At 34.3% G+C, this 13,361-nt stretch overlaps 1 protein-coding gene across 1 annotated transcript in view; it reads left to right on the top strand.

Moving 5' to 3' along the window:
* LOC144433956 (integrin alpha-8-like) overlaps positions 1–13,361 on the top strand; it is a 73,791-nt gene that overhangs the window by 24,764 nt on the left and 35,666 nt on the right. Inside the window, exons 8-11 of the mRNA XM_078122372.1 lie at positions 3,055–3,143; positions 6,171–6,277; positions 8,652–8,754; positions 13,248–13,350. Of these exons, the coding sequence (XP_077978498.1) occupies positions 3,055–3,143; positions 6,171–6,277; positions 8,652–8,754; positions 13,248–13,350 (402 nt within the window). The remainder of the gene's footprint in view (positions 1–3,054; positions 3,144–6,170; positions 6,278–8,651; positions 8,755–13,247; positions 13,351–13,361) is intronic.

Raw genomic sequence — 13,361 nt, 5'->3', positions numbered from 1 at the left:
CATCTAGGAGACGTGAAAGTGTTCCTCTGAAATTGACTAAAGAGCCTTGAAAATGCACATTGGTGTGTAAAATTTGATGAGACTTGTCGTAGTGGTGTTACTACCCCAAGCTTCTTGAGATAGTAATAGTGACAAAAGTCTCTGATAATTTTGGCAGAGATAGTAATGTTAACAAAAGTCTCTGGGATAATTTTGGCAGAGACGCATCAAGTTTTACAATTTGTATTGCAAGGGGTATTTCCTATCTCTGCTTCCCAGATGCATGTAAGGATCTAGTTTGTCTTACAGCCCATCATGAGCAGCAGTGTCATACTCATAGTCTAGCAATGTTGAGATAATTGTGTAAATCAAAACACAGAAATGAGAACAATGTTGGAACAAATATGTACATCAAACAACATCTGAAAATATTATTACAACAAATATGTACATAAAAACAACATCTGAAAATATTATTGCAACAAATATGTACATAAAACAACAGATGAAAACATTGTTGCTTATGTACATCAAGAAATCCAGAATGAATACAGAAAGCATTACATGGTGTTTACAGTAAATCAATCAATACATGTATGCTTGTGAATGCCAACATGTCAACAGCTGACTGACTGACATACAAGTTGACTGACAAGATAAGATAGCCAGAGATATCAAAGCAAGCTGCAAACTGCTGTTCTCAGGAATACACTCTACGAGACTGCTGTCAAGTTTACTCCATGACAGTGACTTGTGGACTGAATATAGTCAATTGATTATATATATACCTGTTTATAACACAGGGACTTGTAGAATGTTATCTGTAATACCTGTTCATAACACGGGGACTTATGAATATTGAGAAATATCCTTAACCTATTTGCTGTTGTCAGGGATACCACACTTCAAACATTCTATCCAGACTGATAGAGCACATCAGACATGGTTCTTTATTTCCTACACTGCAATACTTCAGTTTGGTATTTAGGGCAGTGTCCTGAATCCTGAACTGAACTCACATCTGAGCACTAAATCATTTCTAAACCAAGTTGCCTCATGTATATTTATATGTATTTATATTCTTATGTAATACCAATACTTTCCATAGCTGTCATTTTTCACATGCCAGCCAAAGTAGACGGTCATTAGCATGATTAGGAATAGTTAGAATTGGTCATTGCTTCCAATACATGTGTCTGTACCATGATTGCGCGTTACCACTAATGAAACCTCATAGTGTTTTATGAGTATGCTTAATATTTTTCAAGATATTCACACTAATATTGTGACTTGTGTATGTATGTATGTATGTATGTATGTGACAACAACTATTCTGAAGTAACTATGTCACACTTTTACTTATTTACAATATTATACCTACCTAATCATACACGTATAAAGGTCACCATTGTTTAAAAAGAAAAATATAAACTAAGTGAATGAATATCTTGTAAAATTATGCTTTAAAGTATACCCGACTCCATATTGCAGTCAGAGTTGCCTTGATTATAAACTGACAGTACAATAAAGTTTTTATTGCATTTCAAAGGCCTTAGCCTATGTGCAATGGGGTTACTATACCATAAACAAAAGCAAAACAAACAGATGTATGTCCTCCTGGTTCTGTTAGTACAGAGTTACAACTTGTTATCTTAATATTTACAAATTATTTCATGGTGAATCATGAAAGCTTTGAAAACAAATTTACATAATGTAATTTATGTAATCTATTAAGTGAAACTTAAAAGTATAACACAGTCATTAAATGAAATGACAGAGGTACTTTAGAAGTAGAAAGACAAGACAAGATACTATTATATTCACATCACAGAAATAGAATGCTCATCAAACACTTGTTTGTTTCTGTCATGAAGTCATTAAAGTGAAAGCCAGTCTTAAATACCCAGCCATCAATGTGTACTGACCATATCGCTAAGCCATCACTTTCACTCTGACTGCATCGTTTGTTTCAGCTTTAAGTGGTACAATTTCCATTTGGGTTGTCTCAACTTTTTGATTGAAATGTAGATAACGGCTTCAGTAGTCATTGTAATGACTTTATAATATGAAATATTAGGAATTAAAGTATAATTTCATAACTTTTTTTATTGTTAAGGTCATGTAATTAGTTATAATATTTAATTTATTGGTTATTGTAGTCTGTATACCCATTAATTCATAATACAAAAATGATATGATTGGGCAGCATATCCTGCACAATTACAGTGTATGCATACAAAATAGAAATTCAATTGCCTCGCAAATTTTGGTACAATATTTGACACATTGCTTGATACATTATACAGTATACCTAGAAGGTTTTTGGGTCATTTTTCAAAACAGATTTATGTATGAATTTTTGCTACACTTGTTAAACCTTTTGTTCTTCTTAGTTATTTTTAATGTAAGTTCACCAATCAATGATCCTGGTGATATAACTAAAATGATTTCCCATCTCCTAGATTTTTCAATGATGGTTAATATATAAGGGGCAGAGTTTGTAACTTTGTGGTTTTCGATGGTTACCTAAAGTGTTTCATATTTAAAGGTTCTTTACTATACCTTGCCCAATCCCATATATGTTGAATTATGTCTAGTAACAGGTAACATCAAAAATTCAGTTTTAAAAATGATAATATATGACATAATTTTGTAGGTACCTAAAATTAAGAAAACATGTTACAGTCTCAGATAGAAAGCTTCTTTGTACATGTTGTCAACTCTATCATGATATTGACTCAGCTTGCTTCTAATATTAATAGTTGTAGTATAAGGTATGGCCATTTCACATCAACTTAAAACTGGACTGCAGTTACAGTCTGTGCCAGTTTTCACTGTATTACGTGTTGTTTGATCACAAAATCACAAGATGTTAATGTGTTACTACAGAGATGTTCCAAGACCTTCCGGGTTATGCTATTGCCATCTTGTATTGTGTATGCATGTTGTAACACACTTACATTACTCAAAAATAGGGCCTCAGTGTAATACAGTGCCACTTTCACTGTATACATTGTTGATCACAAAATCACAAAATGTTTGCATTACTACTGAGACTTTTTTTCTATCTTCCAGGTTATGCCGTTGCCGTTGGAGACTTCACACATGATAGCGAGGATGATTATGCAGTGGGTGTTCCTAGGGGAAATGATTTAAAAGGAATGGTAAGTAAATTTTAATCACTTTAAAGTTAGTCTGTTAATCATACTAATCCACTAGCAGCTTTCAACTGTCACTGAAACGTATGACATTTGACATTTCTCATGATCTGGACCTCTTCTAGGATAAAGTTTTACTACTTAATACGACAGTAGCTAATACCAACAAATGGGTGGGATTGTACTTGATGCAGTACTTCATATATCATTAATTTGAAGTAAATACAGATGAAACAAAATATTGGCAGACCAGATTATTGTACAATTGCATGATGACCTAGCCTGGTATCATTCTGTCACCTATGTGGTGATTCAGATTGGGAAGTGAAACTTGAAGAATTTATGACATGACAAACAACATCATATGTATCTAAATTTGTAGAAAAAAAAAATGGACAAAAGTGGTGTAGATCCAGGTCATTGTAGCCGAGTATTGTAACCTGCTTGATGAGTCATGTGGTGGAGAAGTGACATTGACATATCCAGAGTTAGAATCACTTATCACACCCAGAGTTAGAATCACATATCACACCCAGAGTTAGAATCTAAGCTAAGGTTTACTGAGATGAATTTGATGTGAAACAACATAATCTTAACTGAAAGAAAATAAGGGAAAAAAGAAAGATTGGCAGACCAGATTATTGTAGCCTAGATAGAATTCAACCTGAGCAATGTATTATGGATTTTATGAAATTCATTGCACATGGTATATTTTAAGCTCAAATTACTGAGATGGGAATCCACGTATACCTTAACTTGAAGGAAAGAAAGGGAAAATAGAATGATAGACCAGGTTAGTGTAGTCTCAGTATCTACCTGAGCACTGTGCAGTGGATTATAGATACATGACATTTATGACAAAAGTTAGAATTAAAAGAAAGTTAATAAGCTTTTAAAAATACTGTAGATGAAGAAAAGGAACATCAGATACACAGTTACATGCACGATATGTTCATTGATGAAATTGTTCTCTCACATCTTCTCAAAATGCAATCACTTGCTTCTGAGAACCTGGTTTGTGAGTGCATCTACATGTAATGAGGTCCAGATATCCCAGAGACTTGTCGTAGTGTTCCTATCTCAAGAGAGCTTTAGATAGTACAATTTGGCTGTATAAATACCCTGTGCAGACACAGTCTGTAGTGCTGCACTTGTGTAATGTTAAAACTGAATTCTATCAGCCTACCAAGTTTGTCTGTCTTATGCTTTGCTAAAGCTAGGTACAGCCTGTGACAGGCAAACTTGGTAGCTTAGAAGAATTAAGTACCGTTGTAACTTTACACGGTCATGTTGCAGCACTTATATGCATTACATGTAACTGTGCATGTCTCTGGACTTGAGGTCAATATAAAACTTTGTGAAAACCAAATTGGCAGTACTTGTGCCTTATTACATGTATAGATTCCTACAAATCATAATGTTAACAGCTGGTAGACTCACGTAGCTAACAGCTGTCATAGTGTACTTTCTACATTCAAAATAACACATTCCCCTACTTTTACATCTGTAAGTAGCCAATCGAATATGAAAACCTACCAGTGTGCTTTGATCTAGAAATATAAAAAAAATAAACACACAATGCAGCTGTCGTGCTCTATCAAAACAAACCATGTATTATTTTCATCTCACATACATAATACAGATGCAATTTATTCAGAAAATAGCAAGTTGAAATTGAGAATTCAAGATGTACACTTGATAACGGTCATCTCAACTTAAACTGTGCAATGCATATGATGTAAGGAAAGAGAGCAAGATAGATACATATACCATTACATTCATATAACATTTCTCGTAAAAATTTGTCTGAATCGTCAAAATACTGTGAAGGAAATGTTAAGTAAAGCATCAAATCTTGTAGAATGTGATATCTGATTTAAATATTTGAGTCAAAAATTTCTACCAAGAAGATATTTTTAGAAGTCAGTCATCAAATTCTCTAAAATGTATTATTTGTGTTGAGTATTTTGATGGAAATCCATGAACAAAAAAATTTATTTCGCATATCAGATTAATTGAAGAATACAAATGTACTATGTACTTGGTGCAATGATGATACAGCTGAGCTAAAGGTATCCCACGGTAACTGAATATAAAGAGGTTGTATTTAAGTCACACACTGATGTCTCTGTCATCACATTTTGTCAGATGAAGTCACCCATAGCAACCTCTTTTCTGATCTTATGTCTTTATTTCACAAGATGGTGACCTTGTAAGTTTTGATAGTCCTGGGAAACACACAGAGATAAATATTTAAAACTGGGTCCCTGGCTCTTTCACCTCTACTAAATCTTAGTGTAGCCTGGCAAAGAAATATTTTTTATTAAGTTTGTCTTCGCAATATACTTGACACTAACAAGCAACTTGTAGATTAGGTTTCAGATTCCAGATTAATTTCTCAGATTAATTGGGATGTGTACAAATACTGTAATATCATGGTTTATTCTGAGAACATCGTGTTTGGGAACCTCGTCCCCAGTAACAATCTTAGTACAGTGACAGAATTTGTTTACTTCTGTTTCTTTGTTTCTATGATGAGAAATGAAAAAAATAAAATTGGTGAACTTTAGACATTCCAAAATAGCTAATGCTACAATTGTTGAGGTTGGAATTACTCATGAAATATATTTTAAAAAAGATGGAAAAAAAATAACAATGATCTTTGACCTCAGGGAAGGTTAGAATGACTTAAATCAAATGGAATGAAGGGACATACATCAGTTAGATATCAAATTGTAGGTAACACCCAAAAAGAAGTGAATTCTTTCTGTGAGAAGGTGTGAATTGCTGATTTATTGAAAGGCGTTATCATTTGTATCATTTGATAAATGTTCCCATTATGCTGCTATTTTATTTTCAGAAACATGATTGATGTTTATTAACTAGTATATATTCTCTCTTTAAAGAATTTGCCAATAAATGAATATGATTATGTTAATATGAAAAATGGATATGTATGACATGGTTTTTACTTCTGTTATGATCTGAAATACATGTATGTTAATTTCATTATAATTATGTTTTGATTTTCAGGTTAGAATTTATGATGCAGGTGTACGAATCTGGGATCGTTTATATGGTGAGCAGCTTGGTTCTTACTTTGGCAGTGCTCTGTGTGTAACAGACATCGATAATGATGGGTAAGTGTTGAAATCTCTATTTTCTTTATCAGTGTATACAAAACTTTATTAGTAGTCAGCACAGATATCTGTCTAAGTAGGACACTTTATACTGTGAATGTGAGTGCTGTGATTATAAACTTATTAGCTGTTTGAGCTTAAACAGTCATTGCACCAAAATATATCATTGTGAAAAGGGAATCACTTTCACTGGTAATTTCTGAATAACCATAGGTAATGAAGGTGGATTTATTTCAAATCAGTATATATACCCACAATAGAGTCATGATGGGTGAATGGTTAGAGTGGCTGGCTTGGACTCTGCAGGTTGCAGGTTTGAGCCTAGTGTAGCTGCTAGACCTTTCTTCTGAAAGTTGCCATCAAGCTCAAGGGCAAACACCCCTCACTAGTGACCTGCGGTCACCATCATAGTGAGCAGTGTAGCCCGAGGGGTATAGCAGCAAGACTAGTTTGAGCCCCATTGTCATTTGTTTCTGAATGGCTAAAGTCCTTGGGCAAGATTGAACCAGGATTGTGCCTCAGTCAACCCAGCTGTATAATTTGGACCCTGGTAGGACAGAAGTTGCAACGTGAATGCTTTAATCCTATGCGCTTATAGGGGCTTCAATGGATTGTATGCTCCCCAGGGAGTTGAAGTATAAAGGGTTGTAATTGTGCTAATGCTGATCCATGCCAGGGGTAATAATTGCAAGTGCCTTGCTTGAGCTCTCAGGAGAAAAGGTGCATCATAAATTCACATCATTATAAATTCACATCATTACTATAAAAAGTACACTGTGGGCAAAAGATATTTATCTGACAAAAAATATTTATCTGAAGCCAAAATGTGAAAAAATATCTTTTTGCTGAAATTGTTGTGTGCGGAAATAAATAGTGACTAATTTTGGTAGAAAAAATTCCCGTCAGATTTTATTTTTCGAACTTGAGATTTGAAGATTGGATGAGTGCCAGCATGAGCTGTCAATCAACACACCATTTTGAATCAAGTTAATTAATTCTGGGCTAAGAAAACAAGTAACTGGCTTTAGTTTCTTTGGATATTCAAAGTGATACAATAACATGGTGTGTAGAATGAGCAAGGAAAATAAACGAACTTAATTATAATTTATCAGTGTTTTAAAGTAGTGCAGAGGGTCATCTGAGCACCCCCAGGTTGTATGCTTTGAAGACCTAACCAGTAACTAGGAATGCTCACACATAACTTTGTTTCTGAACAGAAGTTAATATGATTAATTATGAAAGACTTTTCCCCATAGTGAAGTGAGGTTCGTGCATTTTGGCCAAATTCATTGTGGTGGTCAGAATTCGGGATGGATTTAGAGTTTGTCAACAGAAAGGTCTTCATCTTGACATGTATATCCTATGACCTCTGACTTTATTGTCTGACAGAGAGATATAGAAAAGGTTGGTCCAGAACAAAATAATGGTCCTATGTCATCCTCATGACTCCATTGATGACACTCATGACACAGGATTAAAACAAGCCCCTTTAAGTTTAAGAGTAGGAACTCTTACTCAGAGAAAGTTTTGGGTGTATTCTTGTATAAATTGTTAAAAATCAAACCCATGCACAGTCAGCATAACTGTTTAGTAATTTGTATTCTGTTGTGTAATGTCTTACTTGGTGTACCCATGTGGTATGTAGATACGTTCCCATGTTCTCATTCAGTGGTGGAGCTCTGTAAGCTTACAACTTATTTGTAGTTTGAAAACAGGATTGTACCTTTAACTTAGTCAAAAAGCATAGACATTTGAGACTTGTCAAACGGCTATGCTGAAAGTTAAATTCTATGGTAATGAATAGGAAATTTAAGAACTTCCACTTACTTAATTCCCATTCATTGCCTCGGCAATATTTACAACTTGCTCATAAAGGAAAAAGGGATTTATAACAGAAATTTTTGCAACATGCCCAAGGAAAAGGGATTTACAAATGAAGTCAAGTTCTGAATATGTATTGTACATGTACTGAATAGTAAATGGGGCTAGCCAGGGAAACATATTTAACATGAATCTATTACCATGGCAATATTTCAAGCTGAGGATGAGATTCTACTGTTCAAATCGATGTAAAGTTTTGGTCTGAATGTTCAAAGCAGGGACAACCTGCTGTTTTCACAATATTTAAGTATTCTTTCATTAGAGATTTTAGACATCCACCTTGACAATTGTAGTCCATGAAATTACATGTCAATAGATGTTGTGGGATAGTTGGTCAGACTTAATATTCAGTCCAGGGTGTGCCAAGATGTAGTTTAAACATCATGAATCTTCAAAGAAGTGAAAATTATCTAACAACCAAAAACAGAGTAGCATGTCTTTGATTTATTAGCAGTAGGACAGACACCTTTTTTTCTCTTTCATTTATCTGCAGCCAAGATGATGTCATTGTTGGTGCCCCATATTTCACAGAGAAGGAGATTGGTACTGAGAAGTGGGAAGCTGGCCGAGTTTATGTGTTTTATCAAGATGCTAACGTGAGTATTATCACTTCTGATTAGTTTTATGTTTTCTGTTTAATGGAGACAGGTGTAAATGAAGCAATTCCCGGTAGATTACTACATGTATTCATCAATAATGGGGAATAGTGGTGAAAAATCTCAATGTACTCTGACACACATAATGAAAGAAGAGGAAACGAGAATGATGGTTTAGATGCTAGTGTATCACATATCTCAGCATGGGTGCTTAGTAATCCTAACTCTACCAGGGAGGTATTTGTTTTATGCAAATAACTACAAGTTGATCAAAACTGTATAGTAATCAAATATATATAGACTTCCTAACTTTCCTTTTCATGGAATATTCGGTAGCTTTTAGAACGGATATGCCAATATACATTTTGTAGAACTTTTCCATACCTTGGAAACAGAAATTTGTTGTCACAAAACTAACCAAAATGTCCAGTCTTTTGAACTTAAAAGAATTAAGCCTACATTTAATAATTGTTGATGTTTAGAAATACCCTTTCTATACAGTTCCACTATTAAGACATTCACATAGCAAAACTGTTATCATCAGCAAAATTATAAAATCAGTCCCTTTACATTTAGTGTAGGTAATACTGTCAAATAAGGTGACAAGTTGTTATTATCCTTTCTTTATCACCATATTCATGTCATGCTCATTGAGTTAAAAAAAAGGGAAAGATCACAATAAAAATAATGTTACAAGTTTTTACTACCCATTCTCAAAAGATTTGGAAGGCTTGATTTCTCCGCTGAACTAAAGCGATGAATATTAATATGACGAAGACGTGCCATTGTTGTGACTTTAATAGATTGTGGCAAGATACCAAAAGTGTTGCCATGGTTATGCAATTAGTCTTAAGTTATCTATTTAATGTAAGTTTGTGGTCATGTTAGACAAGTAATCAGAGCATGCAAGTCTTCATTTGTATGATGGTCATCAACGACACGATGAGTTCTTGATCGATTTACCGTGTTGGCGATAACAAACACTCAACGCAATCACAGCATTGGCCACATGTATTATAAAACACCTGTGTCCTGATAGATAGTCCTGTACGTCAATATTTCAAAGCCTGGCGATAATATAGGTCGAGATATTTCAATGATGAAGGTGTTTTGTAGTAACAAAAATGATACCAGCTTTGTAAGATTTGTCATCAAATATTCATAACACGGAGTTACAAGGTAGAAAGTACAGCTAGCACACAGTTCCCAAGGTAGTTGTAAGGCTCAATGTAAAATGTAGATGCTTACTAGTACTAGAGGGAAGTTTGCCAAACTACATCTATCTAACTATAAACTCACTTAATACTCATTCTTTCTTCTCTCACATTCGCTGTCTGTCAGTCTGTCTGTCTGTCTGTCTATCTGTCTATCTATCTATCTATCTATCTATCTATCTATCTATCTATCTGTCTGTCTGTCTAGCTGTCTGTCTGTCTAGCTGTCTGTCTAGCTGTTTGTTGTCTGTCTGTCTGATCTCTCTCTCTCTCTCTCTCTCTCTCTCTCTCTCTTGGCATACATAGAAGGATAATCGTGTGACGGTAAACTGAATAATTTTTTATGTGTGAGATATTTTTAAAAAACTAACATATTTAGTTAGCAGGTGCAGACTGAGTTTGATTGAACTTGTTAGAAAATTGAAAATCCAATTTTGGTTACTTGGTCACATTCGTTGTTTGTCTGTCTGTCTGTCTGTCTGTCTGTCTGTCTGTCTGTCTGTCTGTGTGTCTGTCTGTCTGTATGTATGTATGTATGTATGTATGTCTGTATGTATGTATGTATGTATGTATGAATGTATGGCTGTCTCTGTCTGGCTGTCTGTGTACGTACGTACGTACATACGTACGTATGTATGTATGTATGTATGTATGTATGTCTGTCTGTCTGTCTGTCTGTCTGTCTGTCTGTCTACCTGTCTGTCTGTCTGTTTGTTATCTGTCTGATATCTCTCTCTCTTTCTATTGGCATACATAGAAGGATAATCGTGTGACGGTAAACTGAATCACTTTTTGTGTGCAAGATATTTCAAAACAAACTAACATATTTAGTTGGCAGGTGCAGACTGAGTTTGTGTTGTAGAATATTGGAAAATCCAATTTTGGTTAGTTTTAAGCATATTAACCTTTGTCAACTGAGTTAGAATATACAAATGTGGGTGATGTGACCATTGACATCAATAAATTGGTTCTCTAAAATCAAGTTTGACATCAATAAATTGGTTCTATTTGCAACCTCACCTGTCATGCTTTGTGAAAGTTCAAATATTCTCAGTCAAATGTTGTCAAAGATGGAACAAATACGTGAAAGTAGGTAAAATGTACCTGAGTTTGTGGCTGATTTATATCATAGCTCCCCCTCCCCCTTCAAAATTAAGATTCAGTGCTTGTAAAAATTTACTATATTTCCCCCTTTTCAAGTTCTGAACCTAGATTTGCCAAAATCTTAAACTGAGCAATTTGTCTGTAAATCCTTGAGGTAAGTGCAAGGCAAAAGTCAAAGACTAGATAAGACATCTGAAAATTGCTAGTCAAGCCACGACTTTAGTTTGATTTGATATATGAGTGTACCTTTTTAGTTCAAATTATACTACATCTAATAATAGCCAAGGGAGACAATTTCCCTTTATTAAATCAATATATTAGTAACACAGCAAAAGGTAGTAGTTGGTCAGATTTTAGTAAATCAAATATTGTTCTATACAATGCCACCATTTTCTGGACAAAATATATTTGAACACATACCTCTCATGCTTATATCAGATTTTGATGAAATTGATAAACCATACCTTTGTCAATATGATTGAAAGTATTGTGTATTTTCAGAATGTCTAAAGTTTACTTTAGATGTGAGTGACATAGATAAACCATAATTTCAAAACATGCTTCAAAGAACTGACATTTTTCAGAATGTTAAAAAGTTTACTTTAGATTTTAATGGAATTGATAAGCTTTGTTTATCAGAATTGTGAAATATTTACCAAAGTGAGTAACATACTCTGGAGAAAATTATGAAAATATTTTTTTTTGAGGATTTACATTGAGACATAATATTCCTTTTATTGGAATTTCATACTTCAGATGATCATGTTGTCACCAGTTTGTTTGAGTGTGTAATTTCCTTAAAGAAAAGCCTGTTTAGGTATGAAAGAAGTCTGAAATCCCAGCTGTGTTTGGACTTAGATCATAATTAGTACTGTAACAGTGTTTTACAGTGTCGTTAGCCATAACAGGGAGTATGTTGAGTATTTTAAGATAGCCAACTCTTGAAGTAGAATAACCCTGGTAACAGATGCGGTAATACAGGTAACACTGACAGTCCCATACAGTTGTATCATAATTTACATTGTCACTCCCCCTCCCCCCCATAAATTGCCCTGAGAAGGGTAGATTTTACTTACATATGCTAGGTGATGTAAAGTGTAACAACAACACAAAACAATACAGGAAGTGCTGTAACTTGCTTCATATCAATGACTCTACCCTTGACATATCGTCATGGAAAATTGTGACTTTGGAATGTTGTTAAAATGATATCATATAAACAAGAATCTATATAGTCTACTGTTGTATATGTATGCGGACATTGTAGAATGATTAATGATCTGTTACTTGACAAGAACAGGATCTGTAAAACCTGTAATGGTTTCCTATCTAGGATATTAGCTTTCTCATGTACAACCTTGACAATTCATTAGATGGGTAATGATACTTTCACTGAAGGAAGGTTTTCCAGTGAAGCCATAAGTGGCTAGTAACATCCTTGTAATCGGTGTACATTGTAATTTGATAACACATTTCGTAGCATTGACTGTAAGATTAACATAAAACATATATGAATTCAAAAAGTTATAGTTATATGTAAAGGCAATTGTTGCTGTAGTACACCGTATGTGTGATGTTTGTAATAGTATGCCCACTGTCTCAGGGCTAACTGCATGTGGTTTATGTCAGCTGCAGGGCAAGGCTAAAATGCAAGGACATGGGATCCAAGTTCATCTTCAAGTTACATTATTTTAACACATGTCTGCAGTGTTCTCTAGAGCTTTTATCCCTTGGGAGGGGAGTGTGAAGGAAATCAAGTAATTTGAAAATTTACAGTTTCCTGTATACCTTCAGGGATCAAGCTGGAGGTGACGCTTCCTAAGTAATATGCTGATGGTTCAAACTTTACAACTTACAAGGAAACTCAGTTTTGATGATTCAACAACCGTGTTTAGCAACTAAAACATAAAAGCTATTTTTCATTTCATTATATTAATGCTGTATGTTTATTAATTGGCAAAATACCTCATTTCTGTAATATATAATTTGCAGACATTTTAACTGCAGGCTAGATATAAACTTATTCAAGTATTTCAACAGTGCAGGTTACTGGTACAGAATTCTCTTTATATTGCAGTTTTCATTCAATATTTAAAGTGCCAGGAGCATAGTAATAATTAACATTGTATATTAGTATTATAAATCTGTATATACTGTATTTTCTTGTCATTCCAGTATGGTTTTGGTGAACCAGACCGCCTGATTGGTTCTATGAGTGGAGCAAGGTTTGGAACAGCTGTGGTTGCTATTGGCGATGTCAATCAAGATGGATACAATGGTAAGTACCAG

The sequence above is a fragment of the Glandiceps talaboti genome, chromosome 4 (genome assembly GCF_964340395.1).
Source record: "Glandiceps talaboti chromosome 4, keGlaTala1.1, whole genome shotgun sequence".
Taxonomy (NCBI): domain Eukaryota; kingdom Metazoa; phylum Hemichordata; class Enteropneusta; family Spengelidae; genus Glandiceps; species Glandiceps talaboti.
The sequence above is the reverse complement of the archived record's forward strand: the minus strand, read 5'-3'. Positions and strand labels throughout refer to the sequence as shown.